Source organism: Rhinoraja longicauda, chromosome 5, assembly GCF_053455715.1.
Source record: "Rhinoraja longicauda isolate Sanriku21f chromosome 5, sRhiLon1.1, whole genome shotgun sequence".
NCBI classification, from domain to species: Eukaryota; Metazoa; Chordata; class Chondrichthyes; order Rajiformes; family Arhynchobatidae; genus Rhinoraja; species Rhinoraja longicauda.
In genome coordinates, this window is record NC_135957.1 from 26,217,981 (window position 1) to 26,237,945 (window position 19,965).

At 44.0% G+C, this 19,965-nt stretch overlaps 1 protein-coding gene across 1 annotated transcript in view; it reads right to left on the reverse strand.

Moving 5' to 3' along the window:
• Nucleotides 1-19,725, reverse strand: part of hcrtr2 (hypocretin (orexin) receptor 2) — a 43,789-nt gene extending 24,064 nt beyond the window's left edge. The window contains exon 1 of the mRNA XM_078399172.1: nucleotides 19,464-19,725. Within this exon, the coding sequence (XP_078255298.1) occupies nucleotides 19,464-19,665 (202 nt within the window). The 5' untranslated portion in view covers nucleotides 19,666-19,725. The remainder of the gene's footprint in view (nucleotides 1-19,463) is intronic.
• Between the last annotated feature and the right edge of the window lie 240 nt (nucleotides 19,726-19,965).

Below are 19,965 nucleotides of genomic sequence, written 5' to 3' on the forward strand. Positions count from 1 at the left end.
TCTATTACATTCTTCTATCTCCCTCTCATTGCCTCCTCTTAATCCAGAATGTAGGTACAAAGAACCGTCTATTCTGGTCAATACCTATAAGGACATAAAGTGCTGGAGTAACTCAGTGGGTCAGGCAGTATCTCTAGAGAATTTAAAAAATATATATTTTAACCTCCAGAATAGTGAGGGCCATTCAGATAGAGTAGAAACATAGAAAATAAGTGCAGGAGTAGGCCATTCGTCCTTCGAGCCAGCACCGCCATTCGATATGATCATGGCTGATCATCAAAAATCAGTCCTCCGTTCAGGCTTTTTCCCCATATCCCTGATTCCCTTAGCCCTAAGAGCTAAATCTAACTCTCTCCAGTGAATTGACCTCCACTGCCTTCTGTGGCAGAGAATTCCACAGATTCATAACTCTCTGGGTGAAAAAGTTTTTCCTCATCTCAGCCCTAAATGGCTTACCCCTTATTCTTAAACTGTGACCCCTGGTTCTGGATTCCCCCAACATCGGGAACATTTTTCTTGCATCTACCCTGTCCAATCAAGAATTTAATATGTTCCTATAAGATCCCCTCTCATCCTTCTAAATTCCAGCGTACACAATCCCAGTCGACCCATTCTTTCATCATTCGTCAGTCCCGCCATCCCAGGAATTAACCTGGTGAACCTACCTGGTTGCACTCCCTCAATAGCAATAATGTCCTTCCTCAAATTAGGAGACCAAATTGCACACAATACTCCAGGTGCAGCTTCACCAGGCCCCCCCGACTCCATCAAATTGATAACAGGCAGTCTTGGAAGTCTATCCTGCCTAGTCAAACCGCATGTCAAAAACCTCGGCATGATATTTGACTCTGCATTAAAATTTGATAAGCAAGTCAACGCTGTGGTAAAAGCCAGCTTCTTCCAACTTCGAACCATAGCTAAAATCAAACCTTTCCTCCAATTCGACGACACAGAAAAAATCATTCATGCTTTCATTTCCTCCCGCCTAGACTACTGCAACTTCCTATACACTGGGATCAGCCAATCTTCCCTGTCCCGCCTGCAACTGGTCCAAAACGCCGCAGCGAGACTCCTGACGGGTACCCGTAAAAGGGACCACATCACCCCGATTCTGGCATCTCTCCACTGGCTCCCTGTACGGTACAGAATCAACTTCAAGCTCCTCCTATTCACGTATAAAGCCCTAAATGGACACACCCCCCCCCCCTACATCAAAAATCTTCTAACCCCCCTCTCTAACTCCAGGTCCCTCAGGTCAGCCGACTTGGTGCTACTCACTATCCCGCGGTCTAGGCTTAAGCTCAGGGGTGACCGCGCTTTTGCGGTTACAGCTCCTAGACTGTGGAACAGCATCCCTCTCCCCATCAGAACTGCCCCCTCCATCGACTCTTTTAAGTCCAGGCTCAAAACCTATTTCTACTCCCTAGCGTTTGAGGCTCATTGAGGAGGCGCTGTGAACTGTTTGCGTGCTACTGTATGTTTCTTTTTTTTTCCCATTGGAACCTAATCAGATGTACAGCACTTTGGTCAACGTGGGTTGTTTTTAAATGTGCTATACAAATAAAATTGACTTGACTTGACTTGACTGTACAACTGCAGTAGGACCTCCTTGCTCCTAAACTCAAATCCTCTCGCAATTTTTATTTGCATGTTGTTTACTTGCGAGCAAAGTTCCAAGGCAAATAAGCCTTGCAAAGCACATAAAATGTATTCCATTCAATTCAATTATTCAATTCAATTCAATTCAATTCAATTCAATTCAATTCAATTCAATTCAATTCAATTCAATTCCATTCAATCCAATTAAATTCAATCCAATTCAATTCAATGAAGGCCAACATGCCATTAGCATTCTTCACTGTCTGCTGTACCTACATGCTTACTTTCAGTGACTGGTGTACAAGGACACCCAGGTCTCGTTGGACCTCACCTTCTCCTAATCTGACACCATTCAGATAATAATCTGTTTTCCAGCACTTACTGCCTGCCATTCTGCAAAGGACGCGTTAATTCCTATTCTTTGCTTCCTGTCTGCCAACCAGTTCTCTATCCATGTCAATACCCTACCCCCAATACCATGTGCTCTAATTTTGCACACTAATCTCTTGTGTGGGACCTTGTCAAAGGCTTTTTGAAAGTCCAGATACACCACATCCACTGGCTCTCCCTTATCTATTCTACTTGTTACATCCTCAAAAAATTCCAAAAGTTTTGTCAAGCATGATTTCCCCTTCATGAATCCATGCTGACTTTGACCGATCCCGTCACTGCTTTCCAAATGCACTGTTATAACATCTTTAATAATTGACTCCAGAATCTTCCCCACTACTGGTCTATAATTCCCAGTTTTCTCTCTCCCTCCTTTCATAAAAAGTGGAGTTACATTGGCTACCCTCCAGTCCACAGGAACTGATCCAGAGTTGAGAGAACATTGAAATGTAACATATGCAGTCATGCAACATATGTAGAATAATATTCCAAAACAAAATCACACTAATTTAAACTTTGAACTCCCTTTGTGTAGCAGGGATGTTTGTTCATAAAAAGGTGACAAACTTTAGCATCACTTTCTTCAAGGAATATTGGTGTCTTGCTCAACATGAACTTACATCTGACTATTTCTTTATTAGCGTTCAGCTTCCTAAACTGTGCAGGATGGTTGGGTCAGCGATGGAGATAAAATTGCCTCAACGGTAGCCAACATTCTAGTCTGGTTTAGTTTAGCTTAGTTGTGAGATACAGCATGGAAGCAGGCCCTTTGGCCCACTGAATCCACGCCGATCAGCGATCCACATGCACTAACACTATCTTACACACTAGGAATACTAGGGACAATTTACATTTTTTACCAAAGCCAATTAACCTACAACTTGTACGTCTTTGGAGTGTGGGAGGAAACCGGAGCACCCGGGGAAATCCCACGTGGTCACGGGAAGAACGTACAAACTCTATACAGACAACACCTGCAGTCAGGATCAAACCCAGGACTCTGGCACTGTGAGGCAGCAGCTCCACCTACTGCACCACTGTGTCGCCCAGAGCCTGATATCTTTCAAGCTGTAACTGTCCTCTCTCAGCCGGCACAGCTCTACCACTGTGCCACCATGCCACCCCATTCTAATTGGGAAGTACCCGGGGAAGAGATGAAAATGTGGAATGATGTAACTTCCCGGGAATGAAGGAGATTACAAAAGGTGGTGAATACTGCCCAGTCCATCACGGGTACTGATCTCCCCGCCATGTAGCTTCTTCAGAGACCTGCTCTCCCTATAAATTCTTCAGATTATGTGGAATCTGTGGAATTCTCTGCCTCAGAAGGCAGTGGAGGCCAATTCTCTGAATGCATTCAAGAGAGAGCTAGATAGAGCTCTTAAGGATAGAAGTGGAGTTACATTAGCTACCCTCCAGTCCACAGGAACTGATCCAGAGTCGAGAGAACATTGAAATGTAACATATGCAGTCGTGCAACATATGTAGAATAATATTCCAAAACAAAATTACACTAATTTAAACTTTGAACTTTGTCAGAGGGTATGGAGAGAAGGCAGGAACTGGGTACTGATTGAGAATGATCAGCCATGATCACATTGAATGGCGGTGCTGGCTCGAAGGGCCGAATGGCCTCCTCCTGCACCTATTGTCTATTGGAGCATTGCTGGTGGGAGAGTGCATCAGAAGGTGGCTCTCTCTTCAGATTTGGGTGGCTTGCAAATGTTGTGGAGGTGCAGCAGTGTTTGACTACCGCTGGTAAAGTTAAAACGCTTCCAAATAAGATATTGCTTCTCTTTTGAAGTGTATAAGAGCACCCAGTAAGTAGGAAGAGATAAGGAAAGACACAAAGTGCAGGAGCAACTCAGCAGGCCAGGCAACATCTCTGGAGACCATGGATAGGTAACGCTTCGGGTCGGGACCCTTCTTTAGACTGATTGTAGGGGGAGAAGAAAGCTGGGAATAAGGAGCAGCAGGACAAAACCTGGCAGGTAATAGGTTGATACAGGTTTTTAATAGGCACATAGTTAGACAAAGATGGGTGATGAATAGTTAGAAGGTGAAAGACTAGAGGATTGAAGAGTTGCAAATTGTGACACTAGAGGAAGGAATGCAGGTGGAAGGGGGGGGGGGGAAGGGTTGAAATAGGTGTGAGTCCAGGTGGGGCTCAGGGAGACAAAGCGAGAAAATAATTAGCTATACGGGTTTTCTTTAAACACCATTTTTGTTAAATCTCAGATTCCACTACAGCTATATGCATTGTAGTGGCTTGTGACCTGATTGAGTTTGCAATTTGGGTAGCATCCATCAATTATGGGAGAGTATCTCAATGTCACATTCACTAGTGTAGCCAGAGACAAGATATCAAGATTTCCAAAAGGCTTTGGGCAGTTGGTGCTAGCTGGCGATGGAGATAGCGAGTGAAAAAAACACTGGGATCACAAAAATAAAGAAATATAATGAACAGAAAAATCACACTATCGACTGCCCATGAGAGTATAGCTGAAGATAGCTTCATGACTATGTGGTGTGACCTTGAGGAATCTATGCAGAGAAATGGTGTCTAAGAACAACCATTTTGCAAAGGGACTATCTGATGAGAAAGAAAATATGAATAAGGGACATTGTAATTAAGAATTCTCTTGCCAGAAGAAAAAAGATCTGTTTTATTCAGTCCTTGGATGGATAACTTGAAAGAAATGACCAGTCATAAGAGCATGTTAGAACAAAGGCTTCCTTTAGAAGACTGAAGAAAACAATTGCATAAAAGAAGGGTGGTATAGTGGCGCAATGGAAGAATTGCTGCCTGACAGCGCCAGAGACTACAGGTGGTGTCTGAATTGAGTTTGTACATACTTCCTGTGACTATGTAGGTTTTCTCAGGGTGCTCTGGTTTTCTCCCACACTCCAAAGACGTGCAGGTTTGTAGGTTAATTGGCTTTGGTAAAAAAATCGTAAACTGTCCCTAGTGTGTAAGATAGTGCTAGTGTACAGGGTGATCGTAGGCAGGTCGGTGAAGACTCGGTGGACTGAAGGGTCTGTTTCCGTGCTGTATCTCTCAAGTCTGAGACATTCGTAGTGACATCCCAGGAACAACCATTGCAAGAAGGAAGGCCCTGACTTCAAAGCTCAGAGAAGACTATCAACCCTCTCAGCAGTGTGAATCTGGCCGGTTCATTCATGGATTCAAAGACCAAGCTGTGAGGCTCATGATTTGGTAAAAGTAGTGATAAATTGGAAAGGTAAATAAAATGAGAAGTTATTTTCCATCAGTGGTTTCCTTGCATGTTCGGGTAACTCAAGTGCTAATTAAGATTAAGTTGTGCTATTACCTTGGTCTGGAGTCATTAGTTCAAAATATCAGTCAATATTTTATAGAGCTAATGGTGTGAAGATTAGATTTTGAATTATAAATCTGGTGGGAATATATGTTAAATGGTACATCAGAAAATTACCAATTTTTACAGCTAAACCAGTGAAAGATTACATACTGTTTGGGGGGGGGGGGGGGGGAGGTTAACATTAGCCAGAACTCTGATTGGAGTGTAGTCACAATCAACTTTTATACCGCAAGATAAATCTGAGGAGTCATCAAGATTTACAGCAAAACCACAAGAATTTAATAACGATCTGGGGAAATGAAGCACAAATGATGCTGTTGCAAAATATTTGGTAATGACCCTTTCCAGTTGCTTTAAATTTCTCACCTTTTTCAGTTTAAAAACTGGATGCTCCTAATTTCATTGACTCTGAGAAGGTTATTATACCTTTTCCATCTGTGCCACAATGTTAAAGTAAATCCATTTATTTTGAAGAGTTCATTCAATTACTTAATATTTTGCAACCAGGTGTATGGTTGGGGTGCCTTTGTGTTTAGGCTTTAAGTGCTCAGGTTCTGTGACTCCTTACATAAGTCAGATTTTATATAAGGCAGAATCCCAATCACCATCCCCATCCCCTGTCTGAAATAACTAATTGAGTCTTAATAAGGGTCTCAACTCAAAATGTTACCTATCTATGTGTAGGAAGAAACTCCAGATGCTGGTTTAAATGGAAGAGAGACACAAAATGCTGGAGTAACTCAGTGGATTAGGCTGCCTGCCCCGTTGAGTTACTCCAGCATCTTGTGTCACCTATCCATGTTCTTCAAGGATGCTGCCTGGCTCGCTGAGTTACTCCAGCACTTTGTGTACATCACTGAGAGTATTAACAGTCTCAGCAGTGTCTGGCTTCGTCCCGGGCACTTCCTGCAGCCGTGGCCTTCTGGGTAAGCATTGCCGGTCTGAGTCCCCCCTCACGGTTGGGGCACTTTCTGCAGCGCAGGGCCTTCTGGGTAAGCGCTGCTTATGTAAACGAGCGATTGCAGTGTCATGAAAATTACAATCTGCCAGAATTGTTTGTGTAATTGCGGTGTTTACGTACGTATTGCGTAAGTTGCATAGGTCATGGACCTACGTGGTCTGTAATAAAGGAGTCAACTCATTTTACAATCTGGTTCAGTGTTTAAAATCAATTTACCATTCCTTCCTTAACCTTATGACAAGCCCTTTCTTGCACTTGTATTGATGTTGTGTTTGGATTTTTGACCTAATGCCTATTGTCTTCCCTGCCACATTGCTGTTAATAGCCCTCACCACCCCTTCTCACTTGGCAAACCTTCTGCTTCGGGCTCCTATTTGCTCTTTCACTGTGGACATTGCCAACATTTCACATGATGATAGAAACTACCACACCACCCGAACACCCCACACACCACCATGCTCTCATATTGCTACTTTGAAGACGGCACAGTAGCCTGAAAGTCGAGATCACTAGGTTCAAGGATACCTTCTTCCCATCAATCTCTTGAACACTGCACAACACTAACCTCAACAACTATGAATATCTATGGACTGTGCCTTTGGTTGCATCATAGACTTTGATGGGGTTTTTTGCACTAGCATTATCTGAATGTGTTGGTTACAGGCTTGTTAAACTTCTGCAAGTAAGAATTTCATTGTTCTGTGGTCGATATATCAACACCCTATTTTCTCTGTATTCTGTGGCTACTCCATGAGAATGTATTATGTTGTTACAAAAGAATTAGATGAATCTAAATAATCTTTTTTTTTAAATGTCCATTTGTACTAACAGCTCATTCTGCTTGAAAACAGAATTTTTATAGATTTCCCTTTTTAATGTTACATAATTGCCAGTTGCTTTGGTGGATGTAATGAAGGGTTGGAAGAAAAGCCAGCGGGTCTGTAACGGTCTTCACGTGGCGGCAGTGAGCATGGAGTGTATTTATAGACAGTGATGGAAATGGGGGGGGGGGGTGCAGGGGGATGGCCTTCTCCTAGTTTTCAATTTCCAGCTCGGGTTTAATGAGTACTGCAGAAAGATTCGAGTCTTTTGTCACTTTATTCAACGCAGACGAAAACGATTTGTTAACTGCCACTGATAGCACTTGTTAACAGCCAGTAGTTAACATGTAGTAGTTATACAATGTGTCATCAATACATCGATCCATATTCCTCAGTAAATGTAATTGTGTTTTGACCATGTATTAATGGCACTGCATTCCTTTGAATAAAATTCAAGGGAGAATTTCTTAAACTCACTGTCAGGGCTACCGGGCCGCGAGCACGGGCTCAGGTAAAGTCACGTTATTTTATTATTCCATGTTATTTTATTTGCCGCTCTGCTGCTGTGCCTCTCTGCCGCTGTGCCTCAGTTGTTTCATTTAAATTAGAATGGATGGGGAGAAAATTAAATAAGTAGTACCAATAGTTTTTTTTCCAGCCTAAATCGTGAGTGGTGAATATTTTATTGTGGGTGGTTTTATTTAGCAAAACAATAGTGCAAGCGGAAATATTTTATTATATATCACTATCAAATTTTATTATATATCACTATCAAATCACTATCAAATATCTATAAATTTCAGATTTATGTACCCCTGTGAAAATGAGCATACTGAGATACTTTGAAAGACAGCGTCTTCAGATCGATGAAGAAATAAATGATAATGAAAACACTCAGCCAGGAAAGAAGGCAAAATTACTTGAAAATGATAATGTAACTGATGCAGCTGTTTCGCCTGATGCTGCTGCATGTGAAGACATTTCAAAAGATATTGAAAAATGTGATCTTCCAGACTGTTGGACCCAAGAAATGGACGAAGCAAAAAACAGGTCGCTTTTTTGGAACTGTATATAATATTGTACACAAAGGTAGGCCCTACACAGATATGTCTTCTGATATTGAACTGCAAGAAAGAAACGGCATCGACTTAGGGTATGTTCTACACTCTTGTAAGTCATGTGCAGATGTTTCTCACCACATAGGGAACCAGATGCGAAAGACAGTGGTGGAAAATATAATTTCAAAACAATCTAAAATGTCTATTATGATTGATGAATCTACTACTATTAATGGAAAAACTGTTCTAGTAGTCTGCTTGAGAGCAGCAGGTGGTGAATCTTCCCAACCTATATCATTCTATTTTGACAGAACATATGAAACTTGGTGCAAATGTAAAATCTATATATGATGGGCTTCTAAGTTGCTTACAAAGAGGTGGTTTTCAATACAGTACCTAAAAGAAAATGTGATATCACTTGTAACTGATGGTGCATCAGTAATGTTAGGACGAAATGCAGGGGTTGCAAAACTATTTCTTGATGATTTCCCTAATACAACTGTTTGGCACTGTGCCAGTCACAGACTTGAACCCAGTGTAGGTGATGCTATAAATGAAGTTGCAGGTTTGAATCATTTTCAGATATTTTGTGATAAATTGTATTCCTTGTATCATAGGTCTCCTAAGAATCAGGATGAGTTAACTGCGTGTGCTGAAGCTCTTCACTGTCAACAGTTGAAAATTGGTTGTGTTTTCATTGTGAGATGGGTTGCTTTGTCTTACCAAACTGTAAAGGCAATGTGGCAGTCTTATAAAACTATTTGGGAGCATTTTGGAAAAGCACACTGTGATGCTTCAAGATCTAGTGCAGAGAGAGCAAAGTACGAGGGGCTGAAAAAAGTATTAGAGTCATCAGCTTTCGTAAATAATTTGGGCTCATTGATGGACAGTTTGCTAGAGTTGTCTGGACTGTCACTTGAACTGCAGAACCGAAATTGTACACTTAGTAAAGTACATGAGGAGAATAAACGAACTATCAAGGTTCTTGAATGTCAAATAGAGAAGACAGGAAAATTTTATACTCAAGTGGAGAAAGCAACAAGCCAGATGATATTTAATGGAATAAATATGAGAGCTGGTAAAGTACCTACTATACATAGACAACAGCTTTTGAGGAGTTTGGTCAATAATATGAAATCCAGGCTGCTTGAATCTACAACAGCTTCCAATGATAAATGTAAAAAGTTAATTAACAAGTCAAAATATTTAGATATTAACAATATCCCAGAAGATTCACTTTTTACCTTTGGGGATAATGATGTAGAAGAAATGGCAGAACAATTTCGCTTAAATGCTCGGCTTTGTGTCAGAGCCTTCAGAGAATTCAAGGAATCTAAAGGTGCAGATTTTCAGCAGCTGGTAACGGCTGTAAATACAATTCAGGTATCAACAGCAGAATGTGAAAGAAGCTTCAGTGGCATGAATTTCTGCATGAAGAAACGGCATGCAGAAAGAAAGAGGAGGTGGCAGAAAAAAATGGAGGAGAGAGAGAGAGAGAGGGAGAGAGAGAGAGGGGGAGAGAGAGAGAGAGGGAGAGAGGGGGAGAGAGAGAGGGAGAGAGAGAGAGGGGGAGAGAGAGAGGGGGAGAGAGAGAGGGGGAGAGAGAGAGGGGGAGAGAGAGGGGGGGAGAGAGAGGGGGGGAGAGAGAGGGGGGGAGAGAGAGGGGGGAGAGAGAGGGGGGGAGAGAGAGGGGGGAGAGAGAGGGGGGGAGAGAGAGGGGGGAGAGAGAGGGGGGGAGAGAGAGGGGGAGGGAGAGAGGGGGAGGGAGAGGGAGAGAGAGAGAGAGAGAGGGAGAGGGAGAGAGAGAGAGAGAGAGAGAGAGAGAGAGAGAGAGAGAGAGAGAGAGAGAGAGAGAGAGAGAGATATGCCAGAAAGCAGCTATGACATATAATACACAATAAACTATATTATAAATACACAATAAACAAGTTATGCATTCTTATACTCTTACATGGGTATGACCGCACATTAAAAAATCCCCCCCCCCTTCCCTCCCAGCCTCACGGACCTTAGAGTACCCCTAGTTCCTAAAACCCATTTCCATCACTGTTTATAGATTCACAGAGTATACAGGCCTCTTGGCCTAGCTCATCCATGCCAACCAAGATGCCCGGATAATCCCATTTGCCTACATTTGTCCTATATTGCTCTGAAACTTTCCTATCAAGGTATCTCTCCAAAAGTCTTTTAAATGTTGTAATTGAACCTGTCTCAACCAACTCCTCTGGTCAGCTGGTTCTGTGTGAAAGGCTTACTCCTCAGATCCCCTTTAAATTCTTCCCCTCCCAATTTAAACCTATGCCCTCTAGTTTTAGACTCCCTTATTCTGGGAAGATGACTGTGACCATCCACCATATCTACACACCTCATGATTATATAAACCTCAATCAGGTCACCTTTGCTGCAGGGTGAAAGGTTAAAAGCCTATCCAGCCTCTGACGAGTCATGGCCTTTTCCTTCCAAACATGACACCACTTGCATGTGGGCAGTCAACTATTTCTGTACAACTGCATATTGGGGGTTGTATGGTGGTACTCTACTGGATTGTTTAAAAATTAAAAAAATGTCACTGTGTGTTTGCACCACACACGTGACAATTAAGCACCATTGAACCATTTCCCAGCACACTAGAATGGGCAGCAGAATGTCAGTGGAGGTCACAGGTGTACCCATTTGATGCCTGCTCTGCCACAGTCTCACCATTGAGTAAGTTCTGAAAGGTTGGGAATAATTCCTATCTGGCCCCGAAACTATTCCCAGCCATACTTTAGACTTTAGAGATACTTTAGAGATACAGTATGAAAACATGCCTTTCGGCCCACTAAGTCCACGCCATCCAGCAAGCACCTTGTACATTAATTCCGCACCGACCAGCGATCCCCGTACACTAACATTATCCTACAAACTAGCGACAATTTACAATTTTACCAAAGCCAATTAATCTACAAACTTGCACGTCTTTGGTATGTGGGAGGAAAATGGAGCACTGGGAGAAAACCAACATGGTCACAGGGAGAACGTACAAACTCCGTACGGATAGCACCTGTAGTCAGGATCAAACCCGGGTCTCTGGCGCTGTGAGGCAGCAACTCTACCGCTGCACCACCGTGATGTCCTCCGGATATCCAGCCCAGAAACGACATTTAAAAGGTGCATTTGCTTTTTTTTGTTTGTTTATTTATCTTTCTTTCAGTGTATATTTATGTTTATAATTAATCAACAGCAACTTGTCATGAAGAGTTTAGTTTAGCTTGGTTTAGTTTGATTTAGATTAGTTTAGTTTACAGCATGGAAACAGGCCCTTCGGTTCACCAAGTCCATGCTGACATCGATCACCCGTTCACACTAGTTCTATCTTATATTACTTCCTCTTCCAACATGGTCAACTTACATAGGTTAATTAACATTTAAATCCACACATCTTTGGGATGTGGGAGGGAACGGGAGCACCCGGAGGAAATGCACGCGGTCACAGGGAGAACGTTCACACTCCACACCGACAGCAACCAAGGTTATAATCGAACCCGCGTTTCAAGCTCTGTGAGGCAGCAGCTCTACCCGCTGCACCGCCGTGTTGCCAAGAGTCGATATCTGTTCAAGTGGCCTGATATCTTTCAAGCCGCCATTGCCCTCTCTCAGCTGGCACAGTTCTTTTTCTGATATCCTTCAATGCCGTCTGCTCGAGAGTTTTATGACCAGAAGGCAAGTACTGTGCATGGGACGCCTTTGATGCATCCAGCTCATCCATTGTCTGGAGCTGCACAAGTCACAGAGCTAGATATGTGAGGCAACAACCTGGTTCAAAGGCATGACATCCATCACCCCAAACCTTCACTCCTAGCGCCCCTAGTGGATAGGCTGCAGCGTGCGCTATCTACAAAGTGCCCTGCATCATTCACTCAAGGTTTTTCAACCTAACCCACCAAACATGGAATCTCTAACACCCAGAGGAAGGAAATGGACGAAGGAAGTTTGGCACGTTTTCAATGACTCTTAATCATTTCCACAGTTGCACCATGGAAAGCACTCTAATAAGACACGCCACAGGTTGGTTAGAGCAACTGCTCTGCCCAAGACCACACAGGTTTTCAGTGAGTTGGGAATGCAGTCCAGTCCATCACACAAACTAGTCTCCCCACATCGATTTCATCTATGCTACTCGCTGCCTCAGGAAAGCAGGTAACATAATTAAGGACCATTCACACCCCAGTCATTCATTCTTCTGCTTTTGCCCATCGGGCAAAAGCTTTAAAGTACAGATGAACAGATTTAGAAACAGCTTCTTCCCATTGTTAGGTTTAGATTTATTATTGTCGCAGTGCCGAGGTACAGTGAAAAGCTTTGGTTTGCATGCTATCCAGACAGATTAGATTTATGTACCATACATAGATACAATCAGTTCAATTTCAAGTACAATAGATTGAGTAAAGGGGGGAGATGAAGCGTATAGAATATAGTTCTCAGCATTGTAGCGCATCAGTTCCTTCGACAAAGTCCAATGTCCTCAATAGAGTAGTCCTCAGCAGTGAATCGAACAGTACCCTCATTTATGGAAGAACCCTTCATTGGCTGATAATGTTATTAGACTCTTAAATGGACGTAAACTAAGGATGTATTCCCAATCTCCCTCATTGTAGCCATTTTTCTCTTTCTTTTATCTGCACTTTATCCGTAACTGCAACGTTATACTCTGCACGGTTTGATTGTGACCATGTCGGGATGTTTTACCTGGATAGCAGGCAAAACAAAGTTTTTCACATATCTCGGTGAATGTGACAATAATAAACCAATACCTATGAACGATAAGGAAGTCACTGTATGTTCTCCAGCACGTCAGACTTAGAAGTATCACCATTCTTTCACCATGGTTGAATCCTTCAATGATTCCATGCGAGGACAGTCACTGAAACCACAACTGCAAAAAATTGCCTCTCCACCATCTTCTCAAGGATAATTAAAGATGGACAAAGATTGCTGGCCCTGGCAGATATACGTATCCACATTATAGAATTAAATAAGAATTAATCAGAACTGAAAGGAACAAGCAATTAGTAATAGGTGCAATCATTTTGCAGCTTCATTGTGATGCATTGAACCACAGTCTGCAGTGAATAATGCTTGTCTCTAAAGGTACAGAGGATGTCAGCATTCTTAACAACACCAACCTTTAATATCTTTTGAATTGGTATTGCTTTATTATTGCAATCACGTATACCAAGTTACAGGGAGCAGTGGAGCTGGAAGAAGGGTCTCGACCCGAAACATCACCCATTCCTTCTCTCCAGAGATACTGCCTGTCCCGCTGAATTACTCCAGCTTTATGTGTCCACAATGAGCAGTGTTATTTTGTGTGTTATCCAGGAAAATAAGCCAAATCTGAGTCCAGCGGTTAGTGCAAAAACATGTTAGAGGGTCATAGAGTCATGGAGTGATACAGTGTGGAAACAAGCCCTTCAGCCCAACTTGCCCACACCAGCCAACAATGTCCCAGCTATACTAGTCCCACTTGCCTGTGCTCGGTCCATATCCCATCAAACCTGTCCTATCTATGTACCTGTCTAATTTGTTTCTTAAACAATGGGATCAGCAACGACTGTTCTACCTAAGAACACTGAAAAAGTCTGGTCTACCCCAACAGCTGCTGACGACATTCTACCGCTGCACCTTAGAGAGCATCCTAACGCATGGCATCCCTGTGTGGTACCTCAGCTGCACGGAGGCAGAAAGGAAAGCTCTTCAGCGGGTAGTCCATAGAGCTCAGAGGGCCATCGGAACACAGCTACCAGACTTGGAGGGCATCTACAACACACGATGCCTCAGAAAAGCCACCAGCATCCACAAAGACTCTTCACACCCCTGCAACAGTCTGTTCGAACTCCTTCCATCGGGCAGACGATACAAGGCCTTCTACGCCCGCACCTCCAGACTCAGGAACAGCTTCATCCCCAGGGCCATAGCAGCTATGAACCGGTCCTGCTGAGACGGATGGTCACATCGCACAGTGAACCGGCACAGATCTACTTGCACTTTATTCCGTCTTAAAACTGTTACCATTTGTTTCGTTGGGTTGCTGTTGTTTAAACTAACTAAATTATTGCATTGTATGGGAGGCGCATTCCCAATCTCGTTGTACCCATGTACAATGACAATAAAGATATTTTGTATTGTATTGTATTGTATTGTATTGTATTGTATAGTCCCAGCCTCAACTACCTCTTCTGGCAGCTTGTTCCATACACCCACCACACTTTGTGTGAAAAAGTTACCCCCTCGGATTCCTATTAAATCTTTTCCCCTTCACCTTGTACCTAAATCCTCTGGTCCTCGATTCCCCTACTGTGGGCAAGAGACTTTGTGCATCTCCCCAATCTATTCCTTTCATGATTTTGTATACCTCTGTAAGACCCCCCTTCATCCTCCTGCGCTCCATGGAATGGGATATTCCAGCATACTCAACCTCTCCCTATTGCTCACACCCTCTAGTCCTGGCAACATCCTCGTAAATCTTTTCTGAATCCTTTCAAGGTTGACAAAATCTTTCCTCTAACATGGTGCTCAGATCTGAACTTAATATTCTAAATGCGGTCTCACCAACGTCTTATACAACATTGGAAGACACATTTCAATTTTCATTGTATACTGTTCAGCAATTGAGTTTTTAAGCAGGCTACACAACATTCAATATATCTGGATTCAAAACGGGTTACATAATGCTCAATGTAGTTTAATTTAAAGTTTAGTTTAAAGATACAGCTTGGAAACAGGTCCTTCGGCCCACTGAGTCCACGTTAACCACCTGATCACTTGTTCACATTAATTCTGTGTTATCTGTGATAGCGACCCCCTTCCTCAGATGCCACTCAGATCCTCATCACTGGCTGACAGGCCAATCTCCAGCATTATCGGTAACTGCTGGGTCCAATTAGCTGATATTGGTTTGGCCATATGAACCTTGTCAGCCTCCTCCCTATAAAACCCAGGCATTCCCAGAGGAAGGGGTAGCTCTCTCTGCAGGCTGCGTTTCTACCATAGTTTTGAGGAAGACGGAGTCAAAACCTGAGACCACTAGTGCCACTGTCTGGTCAAGACTGGACTGCCAGGAAGAAGCCCCTGACAGCCAGTATCTCAATAGAGGTTGTGTGGCTGAGAAAATCCTGAGACACCAGTGTCTCCCCCTGCCCATGGACTGTGAAGAACCATGCCCAAGCATTGAGGCAAAGACTGAGCCACGAGGATAATCCAGAACTCTCTTGAAGCCCCAAAGCTGAGCTGCCAGGATATGTCTAGGACCACCCTCTCAAGGGAAGGGTGAGCTGCAGGGGGAAGTCTGAGATTGCCACACTTACTCCTTTGAAGACCAGGACTGAGCTGCTGGGACAAGCCTGAGATTGCCAGAGCCACTGCACATGCCCTGAAGGTGAGGGACAGCACCCTGATGCAGTCCTAGACTTTTTACTATTGTGAATATAATGTATACACAGGTTCTTCCAACTGTGAGTGTCGGTGTGGTCACTGCCAAAACTAGTATTGCCCCTGATGCCACATATCACACTTTCTCATCCACAGCTTACACACTAGTGACTAGGGGCAATTTACTGAGCCCAAATAAACTACAAACACACGTGTCTATGGGATGTGGGAGAAACCCAGAGGAAACACTTGCAGTTGCAGAGAGAACACGTAAACTCCATACAGACAACAGCCAAGAGCAGGATCAGCTCTACCAGCTGTGCCACCCTCTCCTCTGTGCCTCCTTTGTATGTGCTTGCCCTACAGGTGATACGGTGCCCAGTATATATTTTATTTCAAAGCTTATTGCATGTCATCTTTCAATGCACAATCCGCAATGCTCAACAAATGTGCTTCTGTGATGGTTCCTATCCTTTAGCAGGATGATGCAATTGTTTGTGAATAGGTCAATAAATGAGGAGGCAGAATCCACAGGAAACTTCCTTATTTCGAAAAACAACTATTATAGTGTTCCGGTTGTTCTAAATTGTTTGTCACCTTGCATTCTGTAAAAAACACTGCAGCACTCTTCCTGAATGACTAATCCTTGTTATCAGTGAAAATTGAGTTGTTTATTAGAGTCAGAGAGTCAGAGTGATACAGTGTGGCTTCTGATGTTCTAATAAAGCACTTTTAAAAAGCAGAACTATTGCAATGCAGGGTGCAAGGAGGAGATTTGCTTGCAGGATGCTCCTAGAAACAGCAATTTGATTATGGACAGTTCATATTGTTTGGCCCAACTTGCCCACAACGGCCAACATGTTCCAGCTACACTAGTCCCACCTGCCAGCTTTTGATCCATATCCCTCCAACTTGTCCTATCCATGTACCTGTCTAACTGTTTCTTATATGTTGGGATAATCCCTGCCTCAACTACCTCCTCTGGCAGCTTGTTTAATATACCCACCACCCTTTGTGTGGAAAAAGTTACCCTTTAGATTCCTATGAAATATTTTTACCTTCACCTTGAACCTATGTCCTCTGGTCCTCGATTCTCCCCCTGGGCAAGAGACACTGTGCATCTACCTGATTTATTCTGCTTATGATTCTGATACAGTGCTGAAACAGGTCCTTTGGTCCACCGAGCCCACACCGACCAGCGATCCCCACACATTAATGCTATCCGCATATGCTAGGAACAATTTATAAATAAACCAATTAACCTACAAATTTGTATGCCGCTGGAGTTTGGGAGGAAACCAGAGAGCCCAGAAAAATCCCACGTCACTGTGCCGCCCATATCTGCTAACATTTCAGGAGTTTCAATGCTTTTGGAAACCTGTGAAATGCACTTTGAGTATTTACATTCAAAGATGTAAAATCCTCATGGAGATAGATGAAAGGATTCCATTTCATACTCGGGTTTTTTCTCCAGCTTCTGATGTTCTAATAAAACACTTTCACAAAGCAGAATTGTTGCAGTGCAGGGAGCACGGAGGAAATTTGCTTGCAGGATGCTCCCAGAAACAGCAATTTGATAATGGACAGTTCATATTGTTTGGTCTTCACCTTGATCCAAGAAAGAATACTGCGTAAAGTCACAGAGGGCCATACAACATGGAAACAAGCCCTTCAGCCCAACTGGCCCATGCCACCCCATCTAAGCTGGTCCCATTTACCCACATTTGGCCCACATGGGGCCAATCATTCCTAATCAATTCCTAAACCATTCCTAATCACGTATCTGTCCAAACACCTTTTACATTTTGTAATTGTACCTACCTCAACTATTTCCTCTGGTAGGTTGTTCCATAGAGCCTCCACCTTCTGTGTGGAAAAAGTTGCTCCTCAGGTTCCCCTCTCATCTTAAACATATACTCTTTAATTCTTAATTTCCCTAAAAAGGGGAAAAAAAGACTGATTTCACCCTATCTATTCCACTCATGATTTTATGCACCACTACAATATCACTCCACCGCCTTCTCGCAGCTCCAAGGGATAAAGTCCTTGCCTGCTCAACCTCTCCCTATAGCCCAGGCTCTTGAGTCCTGGCAACATCCTTGTAAATCATCCCTACACGGTGAGATTTTAGGAATGATTCATCTGCTGCTTCCTGAAATAACCATGCATGCGTTTGTGTCTTTCTGAAATGTTTAACGTCTCATACAAAAGAAAGCAGATAGCATTTTCTTATGACTGCAGCAGCCTAGATATTGTCTGGAACGTCAAGCAGATGTACCAACAATAGTGTGCTGTGTGCGATTTAGATACCAGAGAGGGAGGCTTTGTGGTTTGAGGCAAACCTCCCATAGTCGTTTGAAGAAAGGTCCTGGCCCGAAATGTCACCCATCCTTTTTCTCCAGAGATGCTGCCTGACCTGCTAAGTTACTCCAGCAATTTGTTTCTGCCTCTCATTACCCTACCTGAACACCAGCATCTTTGTTCAAGATTCACATGGTCATAAGATCACAAAAGGTAGGAGCAAATTTGGGCCATTGGTCCCATTGAGTCTGCTCCATTATTCGATCATGGCTGATCTATTTTCCCCTCTGAACCCCAATCTCCTACCTTCACCCCGTAACCTCTCCTGGATATCTTGCTGCGTTTCAGCCATATCCATGCCACCAACAGCCTTGCATTCAGCTTGCCTCACCCCCTGGTCTTGTGCACCCTCTCTCACCTTTAACCCGAGTAATCAAGATTAAAATGATAGGCAGAGTGGACGGATCGAGCAGGTCATGTTCACTGTTTGGCAGAGGGGCAATGTAATCAAGGGAGGGAGGGGAGCCTTTTCAGTGAAGACAGGCACAAAAAGCTGGAGTAACTCAGCGGTCAGACAGCGTCTCTGGAGAAACGGAATAGCTGACGTTTCGGGTCGAGGGGGTTCAGACCATTTTTTCAGTACTGTTTGAGTTGCCAGACAGTCTCATGCCCAAATGCCAAGATCAAGTCTTCATTCGCATCTCAACCAAAGGCATTCATTAACTTCCACGAATACCTCACTTGCCACTGAAGGGTGGCAATCACTTCTGCATAACGCAACTCCTCATCGGCTGACATTCAAACATTGCACCAAGGTTACCGGTTCCGAGCGCCCTGCTACTGACAGGATGCATATACGGTTGTGTACAACGAGGGAGACAAATTAGCAGGGCGCAATCTCCGGACCCGACTGCGAATAACAATGGGGACACAAGAAACTACAGACACCGGTATCTTGAGCAAAAACAGACTGCTGGAGGAACTCAGCGGACCAGTATGGGGGTTAATTGGCGGGCAGAAGAAGGGTCCCGAGCCGAAACATCCTCGATCCATTCCCTTTCCCTTCACAGATGCTGCCTGACCTACTGCGTCCCTCTAGCAGTTTGGTTTTCTATTGCGCTGTGAATTAAAGTGCTTGAGAATAACATACAGGTTGCATACAACTCCTTGAAATAAATGGTAGGAACCAAAGGGTTCGGAACCCGAAACGTCGCCTATTCGTTTTCTCCAGAGATGCTGCCTGTCCCGCTGAATTACTCCAGCATTTTGTGTCTATCTTCGGTGTAAACCAGCAATCTGCAGTTCCTTCCGACACAGATGCTGGTTGATACCGTCTGAAGGAAGGTCCCGATCCGAAATGTCACCAATCCCCAATTTCTCCGGAAATGCTGCTGAGTTACTCCAATAAATTGATGTCTTATCTTTTGCATCAAAATCCAGCTGATTCGCACCTATGTCGACCTGGGAGAGGGTGGAAGGTGGACGAGGAGGGCGGGGGGTTGGTACAGATGGGGGGTTGGTACAGATGGGGGGGAGAGAGAACGGGGTGCCCCAATAACAGAGGTAGCAAGGCATCACTCACCCAGTATGTTCCCAATCAGAGCGACGATGAACACAACAATGTAAGCGATGATCAGGACCCACTCGTATTCCTTCGGGTACAGGTATTCCCTCCACAGATAACGGATGAACTCCTGGTCGTAGTCGGTGTTGGGATCCAGGGCTGGGCTGCCGGTGGTATCGTTGGTCAGGAGCTGACCCACAGCAGTCCCCGCACTCTGCATCTCTCTCTCTCTCTCTCTCTCTCTCTGGTCTCTCCACCCACCCACAGCCCGGGGAACCGTCCGGCCCCTTCCCGGGCAAGATGTGTGTGTGACTTGGGACGAAGGCAGATCAGCCCGAGGCTGCCCTTAAGCCAACTCCGACCATCGCTTCCTCCAAGCCAGCCTCCGAAACTTTGCCCTTGGAGTATTTGCAGGGCACTCAATACCCCAGTCTCCACCTCTGCGAGTCTGTCCGCAGCTGCAAAGACTCTCCGCAGGCGCCGCTTCCACCCAACCACTCAGCCAGCTCCCAAACCCCCC